A 20071-nucleotide genomic window follows, 5' to 3' on the forward strand; every position below is an offset into this window, starting at 1 on the left:
GCTCTCTTCTCCAGCCCTTGGACCAGCAGCCGGTTTTAAGAAACAAGAGGCTGGGGGTGGGCTGGGGTGGGGATGATTTTTGTCCCATGGGTGAAGGACACGGTTCTACCAAATGTAGCCACAGCATCTCATGGGACCTCTTGGGTGGCCTAGGTGGGGATGAGTGAGCGAGGAGCTCCAGGGCTGAGAGGTCTCAACTGAGCATGTAGCCCTCCCTTTCCCTTTCACTCTGCTCTGCAGAAACAGGGGTTGGATGGCTGAGCCTAACAGGCCGCCTGGCAAGGGTCCCACTTGTGCACCTGCAGGCAAGTTCAGTAGAGAGGCGCACACAGGCATGAAAGGAATTGAAAGTGTTTAAGGGCTTTATTGGGGCCAGTTTGAGACGCCCCTCACAGTGGACGCAGGAACCCGCTGGTCTTGCTGTCACCCCTGCCTCTTTAGGGATTCAGGAGGGAAGGCCCAGGAGGAGGACCAGCTCCTCTGATAGGGACAGAGCAGAGAAGCCCTTCTTTGGGGCTAAGACAGGGTGGTGGAGAAGAAGCAGGGGAGCTTCAATGGTGGTAGGGCTTGTGGGGGACAGACAGCTAGGCAGGGATGGGGCTGCCTCCCGGAGTGTGGAGGTCAAGGAGTGTTGGGTTTGGGTGAGGAGAAGAGTGGTAGAAGGAAGCACTTGAAGTCAGGAGGAGCGGACACAGGTTTGGTGCTTCCTGGGCACTGAACGTGTGCACCACCCAGGGCACAAGGGCCAGGACCAGGCAAGGCCAGAGGGTGAACTTGAGGAAATTAAAGATGTAGAAGAGGCTGATCTGAGGGGGGTGGCCCAACCAGTCCAGTGGGCCCAGCAGCCCACCAAGGCCAGCACAAGGCAAGGCTATCCTTTGGCCATTTCCCAGGTTGTGCCCCGCCGTACCTGGGCATAGCAGGGGGAGTGGCAAGGCGATGCCCAGACCCAGGGCGGCCCCCCTGAGTCGCGGCTCAGGGAGGCGAAGGCCGGCTGCTGTCCACACATGCAGCCACTCAGGCGCTCACACCCACTTGGAGGCTAGCGCTGATGGACCTGTGGTGAGGAAGAATCCTTGCTAGGAGAGATGTTCCCCTGGAACTAGAATACCCTTGGCTCTTGGCCATCTGCCCTTTAGGGCCCACTTCCACATTCTGCTGTGGACCCTGGAGGGTCTTATCTTTGTGAATAAGCGATGTGTCATGTTTTCAGCTACAGTGAACAGGAACCCATTAGGCTGGGTTCTGGGTGAGGGAGGAGAGGCCCCAGCCTGTCCAGGACTTACCAAGAAAGACTCCCAGGCCCAGCGTAAATAAAAGGGTCCAGTAGATGAGGCTGGCACCCAGCAAGAGGGCCAGTGCAGTCAGCCGTTAGATAAGCTTAGCTACTTCTCCATGGGTACCCGGGGGGCCATGACCCAGCCCAGCACAGCACCTGGGGGAATGAGATGACAGCAGCTTCAAGGAGTTTGGGGACAAGACCCCTGAGCTGTGGCTTGGAGGAGAGTAGACTGAAGACCCAGGGGGTCCTTGAGGTTGGTTCTATAGAAGCCCAGGAAGATGGGAAGATCCTAGACTGGTCCTCCCGCTGCCAGCCCACCCTGTGTCTCCCCAGTTGCTCACCAGCAATTAGGCCAGGCCAACACCTGGTGGGGGAAATGTGCTAAGATGAAGACCCGGGACAGGCCGACGGCCAGGAGGAAGGTACAGTAAGCCAGGCTAGGCATCACCCCTCACCCAGCGGCTAGAAAAAAGAAAGGCAAATGGCTCAGGAGGTGATCACACACGGCTTGGCTTCCCTTAGCACCCAGGAACTCTGTGGTTTGACCAAAACTCCCCAGGGTCCCCTGAACTCCAGCTTCCAGGCTGCCCTGCTGTTGGGTCTTTGGGGCCAGGGTATCATCATCCCTGCTCCCATTGCTGGGCTGTACCAGTGTATACCTGCGGGTCCGAGTGGCCATGTGGGAGGAGATGGCCATCATTACGGGCCAGAGGGCTGCTCCTGTGATCATGCAGTGTCCAGAAGGGCTGCCTGCCAGGAAATCAGAAGCTTGCAATGAGAGGATGGGGTGGGGGGTGCCCCTGGTGATACCTTAACACAGCTGCCTCCTGCTTGCTGAAACTTTCCCCCCATACTAGTCCATAGCTCCCTCTGTCCAGAGGCCTTTTTTTTTTTTTTTTTTTAAAAAAAAAACCACTGCTCTCAGGCTTCTGCCTTGGCCTGTGTCTCCTGGATCTACTGCTGTAATTCAATCAGTTTTCTGGGGGTTTCTTTATTGCCTGGGGCAGTAGCTGAGAGGGTGGGCCTCTAGTTGGGTTGCCGTGCCTGAAAAGTACTGTGAAATGCTCACCCGAACCCTAACCACATTGGAAAATGGAGGAGATTTAAGGCTTCCCACCTGGACCAGTTTCACAAGAAGAGGGGAACTGGGTGAACTTGGGCTGGGGCCTGGCTTATAATACCCAGATTCATGGATCCACCAGAAGGGCCTGTCTCCAAACAGGAGCCTGGAAGAGAACAGAGGAAGGACGACATTAGTCTGTGTGCCTGGGGGCATGGGGATTTGTGGGAGACATCTGGGAGAGTACTCTGGAGATAAGAGTCAAAAAGGGGACTCAGATTATGTACCATTACCCTGCCATGGTTTTCTTCCTTAGAAGAGAAAGCATGCTACTTTTTAAACAGCAGTAAGAAGGCCAAAGATTAGTGTTGTGTATGTGTGTGAATGCGGAGATGCTCTGAGGTTCCTGTTCTTACCCCTCCCACTATAGGCCAGCTCTTCTCTTCCCATCCACAGAGAGCCCAGGAAGCTGGCTCTCCTCCCTCCCTCCCTTCTAGGCCTTGCTGACTCTCCTGCTTCTTGCTTCTCTTGGTGCCATATTCCCCTCTCCATTTCCCAAATTTCATCCTGAATTACACACATACCTAAATTATTTAGGTGAGCCTCTCATGTCTGAAATGGGAGTGGGAAATGGACAGAGGAGGCTGAGAAAAAGTAAGGAGGACAAAAAATTCAAAATCCCCTGGTCTAGCAGGTGCTTAGCTGGGTCTCAGGAAACCACACATCAAAGAGCTTTGCTATAGCCAGGAAAGAAAAAAGGTGGCAGAGCAGAAAGATGGTGGCAAGAAGCCTTGTGCTAGGGACGGGGTTATATATATATGCCTCTCCCCACCCAAAATTGGACCCTTGTTTCACACACCAGGTTGCTCAACACATATTTAGAGAATGATCAGGGGTTTTATGGAGGTGGGGGGGGGGGGCACGAAGACTATCCGCTAAATAGGGGGCGGGGGGTCTGATGCTTGGGGGAACTGGATAAGAGAGGGAGGCTTAAACAGACTCCAAGAGAGGAAGAGCATTAAAGCAAAGGGCAATTAGGCAAGAAGGAATTAGACAACTGCTTTCCGTTTACAGTACAGATAAAGCCCTGGGGCATGGGGGTGTGGGGGACATCTGGGAGTACTCTGGAGATAATAGCCAAAAGGAGACTCAGATTATGTACTCTTACCCTGCCATGGCTTTCTTCCTTAGAAGAGGAAGAAAGCATGCTACTTTTTAAAAAGCAGTAAGGCCAAAGATTAGTGTGTATATGTGTGTGAATGTGGCTCTCCTCCCTCCCTTCCAGGCCCTTGCTGACCCTCCTGCTTCTTGTTTCTCTTGGTGCCATATTCCCCTCTCCATTTCCCAAATTTCATTCTGAATTACATATATACCTAAATTATTTAGGTGAGCCTCTCATGTCTGAAAACGGGAGTGGGAAATGGACAGGGAAGGCTGAGAAAGAGTAAGAAGGACAAAAGTTCAAAATCCCCTGGCCTAGCATGTGCTAGGGACCTTGCAGACAAGAGTAAAAAGGAAGGTAACTCCTCTGTCTTTTCAGCAAGCCATTCCAGCCCATTCAAGAGTTTCCATTGAACCTCCCTTCCCTCCCCTGGGATGGGGATCTGGCAACAGAGGCTGAAGTAAGGGGAGGTAGTGGTCACATGCCCAGTGGGAGGCATCACTCCTTTCTGTGGGGCGTGGGAGGACGGGGAGATGAGGTGGGGGTGGGTGGGGGCAGTGGGGAGGGGAGGCAGGGCAGGTGGCACAAAGAGATAAGCCCCAAGGACCACAGGCTTCCACCAACTTGCCTGGGAGTCCTGGCTTCTAAGTTCAGTGTGCAGAGCCTATAGTGAATAAGAGGAAAGGAAGAAGGAGAGATGTGCCCTGAGAGGCAATACTTTAGCCTAGTGCTTTTCAAACTTTTGCTGTTTCCTGATCACCTGGAATCCTGTGAGAATACTGATTCCGATTCAGCAAGTCTGGGTTGGGGCCTGAGTTTTTCTGCATTTATAGCAAGCCCTCAAGTACTGTCTGTTGCTGCTGGGCATGGTCCCGGGACCACACCTTGATTTGCAAGGCTCTAGCCTTCTCTGTCTTTAGCAGCTACTGTGATGCATGGCACAAAGCATGCTTCTTTAAAAAAAAAAAAACAAAAAAAAACTCAAATAAATGAATGAGTAGATGAATAAAACAGTGAGTTGAGAAGCAGGACTTTTCTGCTACCCAAAATCACCATAGAAACTTGTCAAAATACTGACTCCCAGCCCTTTCCCTAGAGTTTCTAAATACGTTTGGTCTGAAGCCGCATTTTTTAACATGCCCCTTAGGTGATTTCTCTGATCAGCCCAGTTTGAGGAATACTTGTCTAATCAGTGGGATGGATGGACCCTGAGGTCTGAATTCAAGATGCATAAAGAAGCTCAAAGGGGAAAAGTTAGGGAGCCACCGGGTAGGGGGTGGATTGGATGGGGTTTGTTAAGGCCGTGGGTTCACTCTAGGGGGAGGTCTAGGCCTTTGAAGCACCTGCTGAGAAAGATCAGGGCTTGCACAGGATTCAGGGTGGGGTGAGGGACTAGGCCACCGGAGGGCTTCGCTGTCTCACCACTTGAAGACGAGGTTGAGCCACTCGGTGATGAGGCTGATCCAGAGAACCGCGATTGCCCACGCGGCGAGAGGCATAGTAGGCCGCGGGGAACAAGAACAGGAAGAGGCACTTGGGATCACCCAGAAAGGTGACCCAGAGCCATAGGTTCTCTAGCCACGGCAGACGGTTCTGCAGCGCCTCTGCCACTGCGATGCCCGCGCCCAGCGTCGACTCCATGGCGACCCCGGGGCCGACCGGGCCGGGGTTTGCTCAGGATGGAAGCAGAAAGAGGCCGCACGACACAGAATGCTTACCCGCCGCCCTCCGAAGCCCACCCTTTGAGTCCCAGACCCCGCCCCTCCTCTCCAGGCCGCCACCGCCCAGACCCCGCCCACTGCCCCGCCCCTAGCAGTCCCCGGCTAGCACGAGTCCGGCCTCTAGCCTGTACCGTTTCCTCCTAAGCGCTTCCTTGGGCCGCCTCTCTACTGGGCAACGCAGGGGACAAACCTTTGCGAAGGCGTTTTCCGCAGGGCCCCCACGTGGCCTCTGTTGCTGGCACGTGGGCAGCGGGCGCACAGACAGCACCGCTGCTGTTCCGGGTTAGGTCGCCGACTGACCAGCGGCCCGGACGGAGCGCCCAGTGTCCCTGCTCTGCTGCTGCGAAGGTGGATGTGTAATCCCCAGGGCAAGGATTCCTTTCAGACCCGATCTCTCCTCCAGTATCGCCAACCGCCAAAAAAAAAAAATAAATAAATAAATAGATTCTGTAGAGAGAACTACGGGGGACTACTGGCACCCCCTCATCCAGGGAGCCAGGCATCCCCGCTTGGCTCTAAAGCTGGACCGTAAATTTGCACACATAATCAGTCCATGCCTTCCACCCCCAGCCCAACACTCTCCTGCACTAATTCTTGGGCTATTGATTTGAAGGCTGATAGTTAAGGTTCTAGAATTCGTGGCGTCTTCCTTACTAAAAACTGCTAATTCTTACATATAACCACACGTCCCAGTTATAACCTTGTCTTGCCCCTCCTTCCATTATATACCTTCTGCCAGGCAAAACTCTGCCTGGCAGATGAACCATGAGATAGCAACAGTTGATATGGGGAGGAGGGAAGGAGCACACACCCATGAATAATCCTCCAAGGAACATGCAGAAAATAGAAATCTCAGCTATTGTCAGTGAGGTCCTGCCTGGAGGCAGAGGTGTGGGTGGCAGGAGACTTGAAGTGGCACCTCAGTTCCTTCCTACCTCAAACAACTTTGTTCTTGGAGAGTTTTCTGATGGGTGGATGAAAATGAGAATGTAGATCTGGGTTCTTGGAAAGAGATTAATTTCACTAATTAAAAGATATGGGGAAGGGAGGCTGGATATGAATCTCATCACTTCCTTGGTAAATGTCTCTTTGAAAGTTTGGTCTGGCCCTAGCCTTAACCTTCATCAAGCAGATGCCCACAACCCCCTTCATAATATTTCTGAGCTGCTTTTGGTTCCCTGAAATTACCAAACTCTCCACTCAGGGCTCTTGGCACATGCAGTTCCTTCTGCCTGGAATAAGCTCCCCTTTATCCCTGCTCATCCTTCAGGTCTCTGCTTAGATTTTTCACTTTTTCCAGGAAGTCTTTCTTATAGTGACTGGAAGGCATATATGAAAAGCTATAATCACAATACCATGTAAAATGTGCAGTGACTATTACCTATGTCTTGCCTTGGGGGCAGAGAGCAAGGGTGAGAGACATGACAGTTCCCTGAACACAATATTCCTATTAGAATGATTTTACCAATATCTCCTTCCCTGGGAAGTTGATTGCCTCCTGCAGGGCGAGGAAAAATGTTTGACCCTTGCTCAGGTTAAGTGGTGCCTAGTCTGGCCCTCTGCCTCCCTCTCAACTAGAGTAAGGTCAACCTGTTGTTGCTTATAAGTGAAGCTCCAGAATTTCTATATTGGAGGATAGGTGGGTTAGGGATGACAGTAGTTGGTGATGGGGCTTTGAAAATGCATCCGTACCGTACCTTACATAAATGAAGAGGGGCAGGCTCCCCTAAGGCCCCTGTTACTATCAGTGCTCCTTATTCCCATGCTTTGCCTGACTTGCTGAGGAAGAGGGCAAGGAGAGAAATGGGGAAGCATCTTGAGTTCCAAGGACATTGGGTGATGAGGGTGTGTAGCATTTATTAAGACTTACTATGTGCCATGCATTTAAACATATTATCTCATTAAACCTCTTAACTACTCTATGAGGTAGACATTATTATCAAATATAGTATAGCAGTAAGGTCTCACCATCTTTATAAACAAGTGGACCAAGTTTCACCACTTACTAGCGGTGTGAACTTGGACAACTTTAGTCTAAGACTTGTTTCTTCATCTATAAAATGAGGATATTGATTCTTACCTCAAAAGGTTGTTGGATGTTCAATAAATGATAATATAGAGGCAAATGAAAAGGCTCAATGAGCGTTTAGTCATTTGCTCAAGGCCACATAAACTAGTAAATGGCAGACCTGGAATTCTGATTTCTGCTTATCTAACTCTATAGTCATTATTCTTTCCGCTACCACTTCGTAAATAGGTTGTAATCATTTTGCACGCTTTTCGTTAAGTCCTCTGGGCCTAAATGGGGATAGTACATATTACTTTATAGAGTTCATTCCTTAAACTGTTGTCATATGCAAGGTGTGCACATAATCGAGACTGCAACAACCTGCTCTTCCCGCTTTTCATTCCATGCAGGTCAATTTATCTTTAACTTTTAAAACCACCCCTGGGACAAAACAGGTGCCACTGCACAAACCTTACTCCGAGTCCCCTTTATTTCCTCTTTCCACCTAGCCTCCCGTCCCACCCAACGCCAGGCCACGCCCTGGCGTGTAACGTCAGCACGCCCTGTGCGTCGCGTCGCGTCGCGTCGCGGCGCTCACTGGGGGCCCGGCTTTCGCCCGCTGCTGCCCGCCGCCGCCGCCGCCGGCCGCGGCTGCTCTCCCAAGATGGCGGCTCCTCCGGGCGAGAGTACTTCAGCGTTGGGAGCCAGGTGTCGTGCCGGACGTGCCAGGAAGCAGCGGCTGCAGGGCGAGGTGGTAGCCTTCGACTACCAGTCCAAAATGCTGGCTTTAAGTATCCTTCCCTGAGCGGAGCCCGAGGCCGGGCTGGCGTGTATGTGCGCTGGTTGGGGGGTGGGGGACGACAGCGGCGGCTGGGGGCCCTCTCCGGGCCTAGGGCGACCGGCCACCGTGGTGCCCTGGGCGCATGCGCAGGGCCTTGAGCTCCCCTCCCCCTCCCGCGGGTCCCTCGGTCCACTTTGGGGACCCTGTCTCCCACCACATGCGGGAGCTGGGATCCGAGTGAGGTTCGGTGGGTGGAGGGGGGCTTGACACACGGATGGCTTTTCAGGGGAAACGCTGAGAGAGTATACTATGATGAGGGGAGGGGGGTGGTAGTGGGAGAGGGCTGGTGGGTTGGAGCCCGGATGGAAGGGGGGCCGGTAAAAATTCTTTGGGGAGGGGGCGTGTAGAGTAAGGAACTGCTAGTAGGGCAAAGACAGGGCCCTGAGTTTAGGAGGCGATTGAGTACTAATGGGATTTTGGTAGGAGGAAGGGGCGGCGGGGTAGTGACCAAATGGTCTTTTCCTGTTTTGAGAGAGAGTAACAGAGTTCTGTCTGAACTGGGATAGTGGCTGGCGTGCGTGCGTGCGTGGGTGTGGTGCTGCTGCGGGGGGTGGGGGAATTACTGACTTTTCGGCTGTGCTGTCATTGGAAATTGCTGTTTTGGAAATGAGCACATTGGAAATCTGGTCTAGGAAAGGGCTTGTGACATTCCTCAGGGGCTTATGTAGGGATGTGTGGGTTACAGGTGAAAAAAAAAAAGTTCTCATCTTCTCTTGCTTAGCCCAGCACATGCAGTCCTGACTTTTCCATAGTAGCAGTAGCCTCCCCTTTGAAAGTGGCAACGTTTAACCGAGTGAGAAGAAGTGGCCTGCTTCTTGGGCTGAAAATGATTTCTGAATTACTCTGGGAAACTCAGTCTTGGAAACAAAACACTTCCTGATTGGAATAAATGTGCCATCCCTCCCCTTTTATTTGAGCTACAAGTGGGTTTATTTGGATATTTGGGGAGTAGGGGCTGTGATCCTTTGTGGCATCTTTCAAAATGAAGTTCCCCACTGGGTTTGCTGCCTTTGAGTAGGAAGTATTCTAATTCGTTTAGCTACTACTTGTAGATTTGTAGTTTAGGAAGATGTCTTCTGAAACTATACAGCAGTAACTATTGATTTTTTTTTTTTCTTTTTTAAAGAAGAGGTCATACCTGGACCTAATAAGACCCTTTACATTAATGGTTTCATTGGAAGGGTCTTTGGAATGAGGAATTACTTCTTTTTATTGGTATACAGTAAATGGCTGGAGAGTGAGTGAATGAATGAATGAATGAATGAACTAGCTGGGTCATCTTGGGTGAATTTCCTTTCCAGAGCTATAGTCTCTGCAAAATGGGAAACCTCGAATCTGAAAAAAATGAAAAGAGCACTCTACAGATTCAGGGAATATCATGCTGCAAACAGAAAACACTGGGTCTGTTGTTGTGTGGTTAAAAGTTCAAGACAAACATTATACATAAGGCTTTAAAACTGAATTGTGCCTCTCTTCATGAGACAGGGAGAGAGAGAAGAAACCCTTTTGAGGCTTCCAATTTTTGGTTGCATTTGGGTTTGTAAAGCTTAAAATCCTTTGGTTATGGAGGTGGGTGGGAGGAAAGTGAGAGGCAGAGATTTCCTGAGAATTGTGATTTTTGTGAGATTCCCCTCTCTTGCTTGTGGCATGCCTTTTACATGAACCTTTTGGTCATGGTATGTCTTTTACATGAGCTTTGTGTGAATCGTGTTTTTCCAAGCCCCTTTTGGGATGCATCTGTGCCTCTGCTTGCCCCTGTTTTCCTTAACTTTATTTTCTCACCAGAATGTCCCTCTTCCAGTGGAAAGCCCAACCATGCGGACATCTTGCTCATAAATTTACAGTATGTTTCAGAAGTGGAAATAATTAATGACCGAACAGAAACCCCTCCTCCCCTAGCTTCACTCAATGTTAGTAAGGTAAGGACTGGAGGACAGGTCTGCCTCACCAAAATGAAGGGAAAGATGAGTCTCATTGACTTACCTAATTTTGGGGTGTTTTTGTTCTTTTCTTTGACTTATGATTGCTTGTTCTGATATTTTTGTTTGTTTGTTTGAATGTTGCTTGGTTTTTCTCTTTATTTCTGGGTATCTTCAGCAGGTCTTAAGAAACGTCTTAGGGCCCAAATAGAGTTGAGAGCTTGCTTTTTGCCTGTGTGAAAGAGGGTTTTTTGTTTGTTTGTTTGTTTGTTTTTGTTTTTGTTTTAACCTAGAGTCCATGCATGAACTTGGGGTGGGGCCGGGGGTGTTGCCTGTGAACCTCCTAAAATTGTGTACGTGTGCACCACAAATATGTGTTTCCTAGGTGAGGATATGGAGAATTCAGATTCTCAGAAGGATTCATGCGTGACCTACAGAAGTTGAAACCTCTGCCTTAGAGCTTCCTTTGTGTGTCTTGTTTTTAAGAGAGCAAGTATATTTTATTAATTTGGTGGGTGGAGGTCTACATGTAGTCTGTTAACACTTTATTTCAGTCATCCATACTTCAATCAGAAAGTCAGTCATCAGCTACTATAGATAATTATGAAATTAAGTTATGTTATGGATGCTGCTCTATTGTGACATGATACCACTTTTTAAAAAAAAATGCAATTTTATTGAGCTATATTCACACACCATACAGTCCATAAAAAGTATACAATCAGTGGCTCACAGTATCGTCACAGCATTTGTGTCTTTATGTTTGAATTTTGAGGTCTAACAAATTTGGATATATAGAGTATTTTAATCTTGGATGTACAAATTGTGATCTCTGGGAACTGCCAGACCACTTTTTGGACCCTTAAGTTTGCTAACCAAAGTTCATGGTGATCGGTAATAATGATGTCCTAAGGTCTGTTGTGTCCTGTACTGTCCTCTGTACTTGAAACACGCTTCCTTCCCAGAATGACTGGAGTCTTAACCATCAGTACTCAACTTAAATGGCATCTCTTTCAAGAGGTTTTTCCTTGTCACCCAGGCTAAAACTGAAGCATTTTTGAGAGTAAAGAGGTATGCTTTTGTTTTACATTGGGACAGCAGGTGTAGAATATGTGACCTGGGGAAATTGGGATCTAAGATCACCCTATTCGTAGCCATTTCGTAATTATAAAGACATATTTGTTTAGTTGTCTAATGTCTGTCCTCACCAGATTTTGTTCCATGAGGATTAGAACCATACCTGTTTTGTTCACCACTGAATATACAGAGCCTTGCACAGAGTAGGTGCTCAATAAATATTTGTTGAATGAATAAGTTGTACTTCGGTTTTTAGTGTCACTGCCTTTCTTTAACTTTCTTGAATTAGTGTAATGAAAGTTTTTTCCCCTCTAGAGGAATCTTGTAAAATGTATATTTTCTTGCCTCTTTTGGGAATGTGGCATACTGACTACAGTTCAGCAAAGCAAGGAAGCCCTCAGGCAGCTGAAATGATAGAGGGCAACAGAGGCTAGCAGAATATAGTTACCTCAGGTCTGGAGCCCCCTTCTTGCCAGATTCCTTTAAAATGCCACACGTTTTTTTATTGATGGCTGAGGACAGATTCAGAAGGGTCTTGAGTTTCATATTAAAGTCTGTTGCCTACAGGATATCCTGTTCTTAGAAACCTGTAGGTTTTTGAAATCCTGGCTAATCAGATATCTCCTCCTAGAATTTAGGCACTCTTTGGACGGTCTTGAATCAGCTCCAGAGATTTTAAAGATCTGAGTAAATAGTTTGATTCCTAGTATGTTACAAAGAAAGTAGGCTCTGAATTATCCTTTGGTGTATATAGGGTATGAGAAGTCTGTCACTATATGATGGACCTTTAGTGAATAGTAGGGAAAAGATTAACTGAAAGCAGGATGGTTTTGTCAAATTTAAAAGATAATGTATTTCGGCTCTTGTGACCAACTAGGGCCACCATTTCTTAGAGAGGGGCTGGAGTGGTGCCAATGGGATTAAGTGGGAGCTGTTAAGAAGTTCTTGGTTATTTAGTTATAGATTCTCTTTGCCTTTGGATTTTACTTTCTGCTGGTCACGTTTTTAGTTTTAGTTGTTTACTAGCATTTTTTATGAACTGATTGTTTACCTACTCATTCAAAAGAGCAGCAGGAAAGCAATAGATTGGGGAATACCGAGAAATCTTTACTTTTCTTATTTTGTAGCCCGTTTGCCAATTCTCAAAAAAGGTTTGCTGGGAAGAGGAGGCAGAAACTAAAAACTAAAATTAGGTTGGAGGGTTATCTTTGGATTTCATTTATTCATTTTCCTTTTGCAGAGACGTTTATGAGTAAGCTTATATTGGTTTTCCCTTGAAACCAACCTTTTAGGATGCTTTGCAGTTCCTCCTTTGATTCATTTAGAATTAGAGGGGAGCCTACTTGGCTGTCACTGAAAACAACTAATGTGGGCAACTATATGTACATGTTGATGAACAATACAAAAAGTTCAACCCATTTAAAGCCTGGACTTTGGGTTTTCTGAAGATGGAGGTTGGTTTGAGCATGCAGAAGGGAACTAAATTACGCTCCAGTCCTTGGGAAAATACCTGAAGCGGGTTGTGCTTCAAATGCTCACAGTCCAGGGAGCACTACTGAGCACCAGTAGCATCCAGGGGAAGATAACCATCAAGTGTCAGCTCACCTTGCTGACAAAGTAAGTGCTCTGTTCAATTAAACCTGTTAATATGAACTGGATAGTTGTTTACTCTGACCCAGCAGGAAATGGAAGAGAGGACCTTTTAAAGGAATTCTTAATTCCAGTCCATTAGAGAAGGTATGAACAGCAACTTCTTGTAGGTGAGCCTGTTTTGCTTTTGATTGGCAGTTTGCTGCAGGCTAAGAAGTCATGTTTCTGTCCACAGCTTTGGGATAGAAGCAGCTTGGGGGAGGAGAGTGAGGTTGCAGAGGAGGAAGTTTTATCTTCTCCCTAGTAACATTGTACCCTGTTAAAGTGTTCTGAATTTCTTGACTATAAAACAGAAGCAATCAAATAAAAATACAAAAGCATACCAGAGCCAACCAAAAATGATGTTCAGTTTATTCACCATTGTGGTTTATTCTTAGTTTTTACTCTATCACAGAGGAAGACATATTGCTTGAGGATGAGAACCCTAGGAGCCTCCTGGTAGGGTGAAGATTTTTTTACTTGACCCAGCGTCCTGTTCTCTGGAGATAAAGATTGCCTGTGGGTTACTAGTGCTCTCGGGAGATGATTTGGGACATAAGAGCATTAATAACATGTTCCTTCATGTAACATTTATCAAACATTTACTGAACATCTAATTTGTGCAAGGCATTGTGATAAGCTCAACTGGAGCCCATACCTTATATTTTTCTAGGGCCTTAGGGTTTACAAAGAGATAAGGACACATCTCATTTCATCCTCACAACCACCCTGTGTGATCTTTAGAGTTTTTTTTGTTTTTTTTCCCCCCCTTTTAGTTTAAACTGGTGAGGAAATAAGCTTATCAGTTTAAAAGACTTGTTGAAGGTTACATGGCTAGTAGTATGGGATTTAATATTTGTTACGTGCCATGCTTGAAATTAGCCATCAGTAGATATCTCATTTAACCCTCACACCAGTTCTTATGCTGTGGGTACATCACCATCTTACAGATGAGTCACCTGAGACTTCAGAGTAGATGAATCACTGGCTTAAGATCATGAGGCTAGTAAAGTGATACACAGTTTTTTTGTGTTTTTTTTTTAGCATTTTTTTTTTAATTCAGTTTTATTGAGAAATATTCACATGGCGTATAATCATCCATGGTGTACCATCAGCTGTTTACAGTACCATCTTATAGTTGTGCATTCATCACCCCAATCTATTTTTGAACATTTTTCTTACACCAGAAAAGATCAGAATAAAAATAAAATTAAAAAAAAGGATCCCCTCCCCCATCCCACCCTATTTTTCATTTAGGTTTTGTCCCCATTATTCTACTCATCCATAATAAAGGGAGTACGATCCAACAAGGTTTTTCACAATCACACTGTCACCCCTTGTAAGCTAAGTTGTTTATACAATCGTCTTCAAGAGTCAAGGCTACTGGGTTGGAGTTTGGTAGTTTTCAGGTATTTACTTCTAGCTATTCCAATACATTAAAACCTAAAAAATGTTACCTATATAGTACGTAAGAGTGTCCACCAGAGTGACCTCTCGACTCCATTTGAAATCTCTCAGCCACTGAAGCTGTATTTCGTTTCATTTCGTATCCCCCTTTTGGTCAAGAAGATGTTCTCAATCCCACGACTTGCCAGGTCCAGATTCATCCCGAGAGTCATATCCTGCATTGCCATGGGGATTATTACACCCCTGGGAGTCAGATCCCAGGTAGGAGGGAGGGGCAGCGAGGTTACCCCCCAAGGTGGCTTAGAGAGAGAGGGCCACATCTGAGCAACAAAGAGGCACTCAGGGGGAGACTCTTAGGCACAATTATAAGCAGGTTTAGCCTCTCCTTGCAGCAACAAGCTTCATAGGGGCCAGCTCCAAGACAGAGGGCTCAGCACATCAAGCCGTCAGTCCCCAATGTTTGGATACACGGTGAGTTTTGATCTCAGTCAAGTCCCATGTTTTTTTTCTACTTTTGTATCCAAGGCACTTATAGAGTAGTCTGGCAAAGTGAAATGAGTACCCAAATATCTAAAAATACTAAGTAATTTTCTAAGTAAAGAGAAACATCTGTGTTGTATGGTACATTTGCTATTACAGTTGGGTAGTGTGGTCCAGCAGGAGGAACCCAGGAATGAGCTGAGCAGATCTGTCTTTAAGTCGCTTCTCACCACTTAACCTTACTGAGCATCCATTTCCTCAGCTGTGAAAAGAGGGTAATGTTAGTGCCTGGCTCATAGGGTTGTTAAGATTTGTGAAGTTGACTGGAATCAGCAGATGTCATTTCTGTACTCCTGCATTACTGTGTATAGCCAACTGATGCTATCTTGAGTTGTGGGATGGCGGGGAGCAGTGGTGGGTAGTATAACAGAGAGAAGGCATACAGGAACATCAATGTTTATTATTACTGGTCGGGTCTACCCAGCATTGGAACTGACTTTTCATTCTGAGAGCAGAACTTCCCAGCCCAAAATTGGAAAAAATCAAAATTGTAGTATCTTATACTTAAAAGATGTTTTAAGATGTCTCTTGTTGGTGACCAGTAGTAACTTAAATTTCCAAGGCATTGTAACCAGGTGGCGTAAGAAAGTGAACACTTACCTGAGGACTGAAGACTAGAATGAGTGGGTCCACAATTAGGAGCCTGGGCTTTCTGCCTGAGACTCTGTTAAAGGAATTGTTGACACAGCCAAGGCCAGTGGTGTGTATTTATTTGTTTAGATAAAACGCACCCCACTGCATTGCATGAGATGTGAGTCTTACACTTTGATGATCTGGAAAATACTTTCGGAAGAGATATTGGTGGGGTTGTGGGGGTGGGGTGGGGCAAGAAAAGGGACAGTATGGGGAAATGAAGGTAATAGAGAATTTAGGTGTTCACCTTCCTTACCAACCACTGACTTTAAAGTCAGCCATTTATCCATGGCTAACAAGCAGTGAGTGATTAGATGGCACCAGGAAGGATTCAGAGAGCTTATCATTTGCCCCTGGTAGTAGAGAATGAGTTGGCTGCCCTTGAATAAAAATGGTATTATTGATTGGCTTGGGGGTAAGGCCTCTAAGATGGAAGACTCACAGAGTTGACTTTGAAAAGAAACTAATGAGGCCTTGGGCCGTCCCTCAGCCTCAGACCACTGGAGCCACCCACCTCCTCTCCCCACCCTCAGGAACAACAAACAAAAAGAAAGAAACTGCTTTACCTTTGTTTATGATACCATGCTGAGGAAGAACTGACTTTCTTTTTTCTTTTTCTTTTAGGGTTCCTAAAGTTGCTCTATTTTTATTTGGGATGTTTTTTGCTCCATGATGTCAACAAAGCTGAGTTTCTTATCTCAGTTCTCAAAGGCACCTTTTGAGAGGGGTGTTGCATAATCATTCTACTAAAAAAGGGTCCCCTTCCCTAGACACTGTCTAACCCTTAGCCTACTTTAATTTTCTTTAGCGTAAACTTACTTGACCTTATTTGTTTGATGTGTTTCCTACCCACATTGTTCTGTGCATGTCATGAAAGAAGGGATTTTCTCTGGGTCTTTTTCTGTTTTGTTTTGTTGTTTGCTTTACTTGTATAACACAGTTTTTTGTTGTTTGTTTCTGTTTTGTTTTAGTATTTTTTTACAAACACTCTCATCCCCAGCCTCTAATCTGGGAATAGGCTATTTTTAGTCCCCTCTTATGAAGTGATAACCATACAATTTTGTCCTTACTGTCCTTGCTTACTTCCCTGAGCATAATGTTTTCAAGTTTCTTTCATGTGGTGGCATGTCTCAGCGTCATTCTTTCTCATGGCCAAGTAATATTTCGTTTTGTGTATGTCTGTTTATCCATTCATTTGTTGAGGAAACCTTGTGTTGTTTCCACCTTTTAGCCATTGTGAATAATTCTGCTAAAAACATTGGTGTATAAGTACCTGTTTTAAGACCCTGTTTTCACTCTCTTTGGGTATATGCCTAGACATGGACTTGCTGGATCATATGGTAAATCTGTATTTAACTTTTTGAGAAGCCACCATATTGCTTTCCACATTGGCTGCACACCGTTTTACATTCCCACCAACGCACTCAATTTCCAGTTTCTCTGCATCCTCTCCAACACTTGTTATTTTCCGTTTTTTAAACAGCCGTCTTGTGAGCATGAAGGGGTATCTTATTGTGGTTTTGATTTGCATTTTCTCTAATGACTAATGATGTTGCGCATCTTTTCAGTGTTTATTGGCCATTTCTCTTTGAAGAAATGCCTGCTTGAGTTTTTTGCCCATTTTCGGACTTTGTTTTTGTTTTGAGCTAAGCTTTACCATTACTTTATGAAGTTCTGGTTATTTGAAGGTTAATCTCCAAATATGAGTAAATTCCTGGGGTGGTTTATGACTGTTGCATTGTGGTCTTATGTTCATGAACCTAGCTTTTTAGCAAGGCACTTGGCATACTAGTTGATCACATCTTGACCCTAATGCACTGAGGTACTGATTGAGGTAGGGAGTCACCACCAAGTAGGGTCATGTGTGGCCTGGTCACCATCTGCTTAGGTGTGTGTATTTTGGTAGGAGGTGGAAGGTGTTCATATTGTGTGTGGTTGTGGGAAGGGAAATAACTAGTTGGCTAGGGTAAGCGAAAGTTTTTTGTTAGACAAATGTAGCTTTTCTGGTTCCTAGAGGCTATAACTTACTTGGCTCACTTGGTTAGAATATGTTGTCAAGGGCTCAGTCCCAGGTCAGAGTCCACCAGTAAGTTTTGCACCTGGCTCTTAGCAGACACTGTTTCCTCACAGGTGTGTCATGAAGATGCAAGTGTGGGGGAGGGAGTATTAGTATATGAGATCAAAGAGGTAGTGATTGGCATTTTAAAAATCACTGGCCTTTTGAAGTAGGTCAGATTTAGTGGCATTCAAACTTTGGAGTCAACCTGAAAGAACCATGGTGGCGAGTCCAGTGCCCTAGGTTTGCCCCACGTTTGCCTCAGGTTTGGGCTGGGACTCCTGACTCACTTTAGGTTATAGTACATGTTGGCCAGCTGACTCATTGGGGCTGCCGTTAGGCCAACGGTGCCTTCTTGGCATCATGGGGTGTGTGGGGAATCACTGTCCACTTATAAAGACAGCTGCTGAGCCCAGGTAACTCTGGCAGAGTTGTGCCATGGTTGTGTTATTGCAGCCACTTCCACACCCTGGAGACAATTCAAAATAAGGTTCTTACTGGTGAGTTAGTGATAGCATCTCTAGTGTTAAGAAAGGTCATTCTAACTGGTATAATATTCCTGGCAGAGGACAATCTTAAGAAATAAGCAAGCACTGGAATTTTGAGTCTAGCTAAACTGTCTGAAAACTGCCCTGGAGAGTGAAGCAATTGTATCTGGACTGGAAAATAAAGGGTCTACACATTATGCTACAAGCTAAAGTGGTACGGAATGCCGGTAGTTTAAAGAACTGAGTTTTTTTTACAGCTGGACTGCTAATGAATTGTGTGGCTGTATGTTAGTCACTTAACCTCTGGGAACTGTTAGTTCTATGATTGGTTCTATGAATCTCTTAATAGTCATCAAGGTTTCTTCTCCTTTTATCTACCTTCCCTCCCCATCCCTCTCCCCCCTCCCCCTATCCCCTCCCCCATCCCTTCCCCCTCCCCCTCCCCCTCCCCCCCCCCCCTCCTCCCCTCCCCCACCCCTCCTCCTCCCCATCCCTCTCCTCCCCTCCCCTCCTCCCCATCCCTCTCCTCCCCATCCTCCCCTCCCCATCCCTCTCCTCCCCCCCTCCCCATCCCTCTCCTCCCCCCCTCCCCATCCCTCTCCTCCCCCCCCCCCCATCCCTCTCCTCCCCATCCCTCTCCCCCCTCCCCATCCCTCTCCTCCCCCCCTCCTCCCCCCATCCCTCTCCTCCCCCCCTCTCCCCTCCCCTCTCCCCCCTCCCTCTCCTCCCCCTCCCCCCTCCCCTCCCTCTCCTCCCCCCCCATCCCTCCCCCCTCCCTCCTCCTCCCCCCTCCCCATCTCTCCTCCCCCATCCCTCCCCCCTCCCACCTCCCCCTCCTCCCCACCCCCTCCCCCCTCCCCCCTCCCCCCCTCCCTCCCCCCTCCCCCCTCCCCCTCCTCCCCACCCCTCCCTCCCCCCCCCCCCCTCCCCACCCCCTCCCCCTCCTCCTCCTCCTCCCCCCATCCCCTCCCCCTCCTCCCCATCCCTCCCCCCCCTCCTTAATCAGGATAATTAAGATACTGCCCTTGCCCAGGAATCTCACTTTTTTTTTGGGAGTATTGAGGAGAGTAGCATTTAACTTAGGGATAACAATATGACAGATTACACCTCTTTCACTGTCACTGATAAAGTCAACTCTTTTATTTAACAAGTGGAGCCCCCCCCACTCCCCATTTTGGCAGATAAAGGCATTTTCCAGCATATTATTCTGGCTGTATTTTTGGGAGACATTCTCTTTAGGACTTAGGCCTCACTAGCATCTCTTGTAGAAAACAGCTGAGAGAGAACACTGTGCTCATTCACTACAGGAAAGGTCGGATTATTGAATTTTTTCTGAAATGACCCACAGGCCACCTTGTCTGTGCTAAAAAATAATAGTAATAGTTAATATTTGTATAGTGCTTAAATAACTCACTTAGTGGTTTTCACCCATATTGTCTCCCTTAATCCTTAGCCAGGCTGTGAAAGGCTCTCTGAGCATAGCCCTCAGAGGTAGGTTGTTGAGGTCAAATTCCAGCTTGCATCCCAGCTAGTTTTCTCACCAGTTCACCAGTAAACCGCATGGTAGATTGCAGAGCAGTATTTGGTTTCAGAGTCCTCAGGACTCGAAATTACTGTGTTGGTGTCTGGGAGGTTTAGTTATCTGTTGTAACTATGAATCTGTTTGTGACATACTCACAAATAACGAACAAAACTATTGACTGCTGACATCTAGTTTTGCTTTAAACTAGGTGAAAAATAAAACTTGCCTATAATGTGTATTGACTTTGATTTGAATCTGGTCCTATGTGTGGGTAGCATGTGTGTTTTTACATGTAGAAACTTAGAGATTGAGGTGATAATATCACCACCCTGATTTGCAAGGTGTTTTTATCATAGCTCAAAGTACTGACGTATTCAGTTGTTTTAACATTCTTGGAAGTAAGTAGAGATTTGGATAAATTCTTTCATAATAGAAAATTTGAGACCCACATTAGTTAAGAATCTCTTCAGGATCTCATAGGGTTGGCCTGAAATGCATTAGATTTCCTCATTCTTCATCCTGTTGTCCCCCCCATCGGCTGCATGGAGAATCTGATTGTGGGATTTAATAATTGCTAAACCATGTTTTGACTCATCTGTTTAACATTCGTGGGGTATAACATCCAGGAATGGGAGAATTTTTTTTCTGAAGACCAAAACCTATCTTGTTTGTGTGAAGACCATTTCTGTACCCAACATAACAACCTCCTGTGATTCAAATAAAAAC

At 46.6% G+C, this 20071-nt stretch overlaps 2 protein-coding genes across 3 annotated transcripts; one reads left to right on the forward strand and one right to left on the reverse strand.

The window, feature by feature from the left end:
* Positions 1 to 1016: 1016 nt before the first annotated feature.
* Positions 1017 to 5258, reverse strand: G6PC3 (glucose-6-phosphatase catalytic subunit 3). Its single transcript, XM_037824792.1, is given in 8 exon segments — positions 1017 to 1375; positions 1378 to 1435; positions 1942 to 2032; positions 2400 to 2430; positions 2432 to 2455; positions 2457 to 2508; positions 4927 to 4982; positions 4984 to 5258. Coding segments are annotated over 8 exon segments (567 nt in total). The 5' UTR covers positions 5146 to 5258; the 3' UTR covers positions 1017 to 1282.
* Positions 5259 to 7829: 2571 nt separating this feature from the next.
* LOC119526012 (protein LSM12 homolog) lies at positions 7830 to 16167 on the forward strand. 2 transcript variants are annotated; one of them, XM_037824791.1, is made up of 3 exons: positions 7830 to 8024; positions 9860 to 9993; positions 15904 to 16167. In XM_037824791.1, the coding sequence occupies exons 1-3, from the start codon at positions 7898 to 7900 to the stop codon at positions 15910 to 15912; spliced, it is 270 nt and encodes an 89-aa protein (XP_037680719.1). In that variant the 5' UTR covers positions 7830 to 7897; the 3' UTR covers positions 15913 to 16167. The 2 variants fall into 2 exon arrangements, with proteins under 2 accessions (XP_037680719.1, XP_037680718.1); XM_037824790.1 differs by lacking the exon at positions 15904 to 16167 and adding an exon at positions 10379 to 10454.
* Positions 16168 to 20071: the final 3904 nt, after the last annotated feature.

Source organism: Choloepus didactylus, unplaced genomic scaffold (genome assembly GCF_015220235.1).
Source record: "Choloepus didactylus isolate mChoDid1 unplaced genomic scaffold, mChoDid1.pri zz_scaffold_198_ctg1, whole genome shotgun sequence".
NCBI lineage: Eukaryota > Metazoa > Chordata > Mammalia > Pilosa > Megalonychidae > Choloepus > Choloepus didactylus.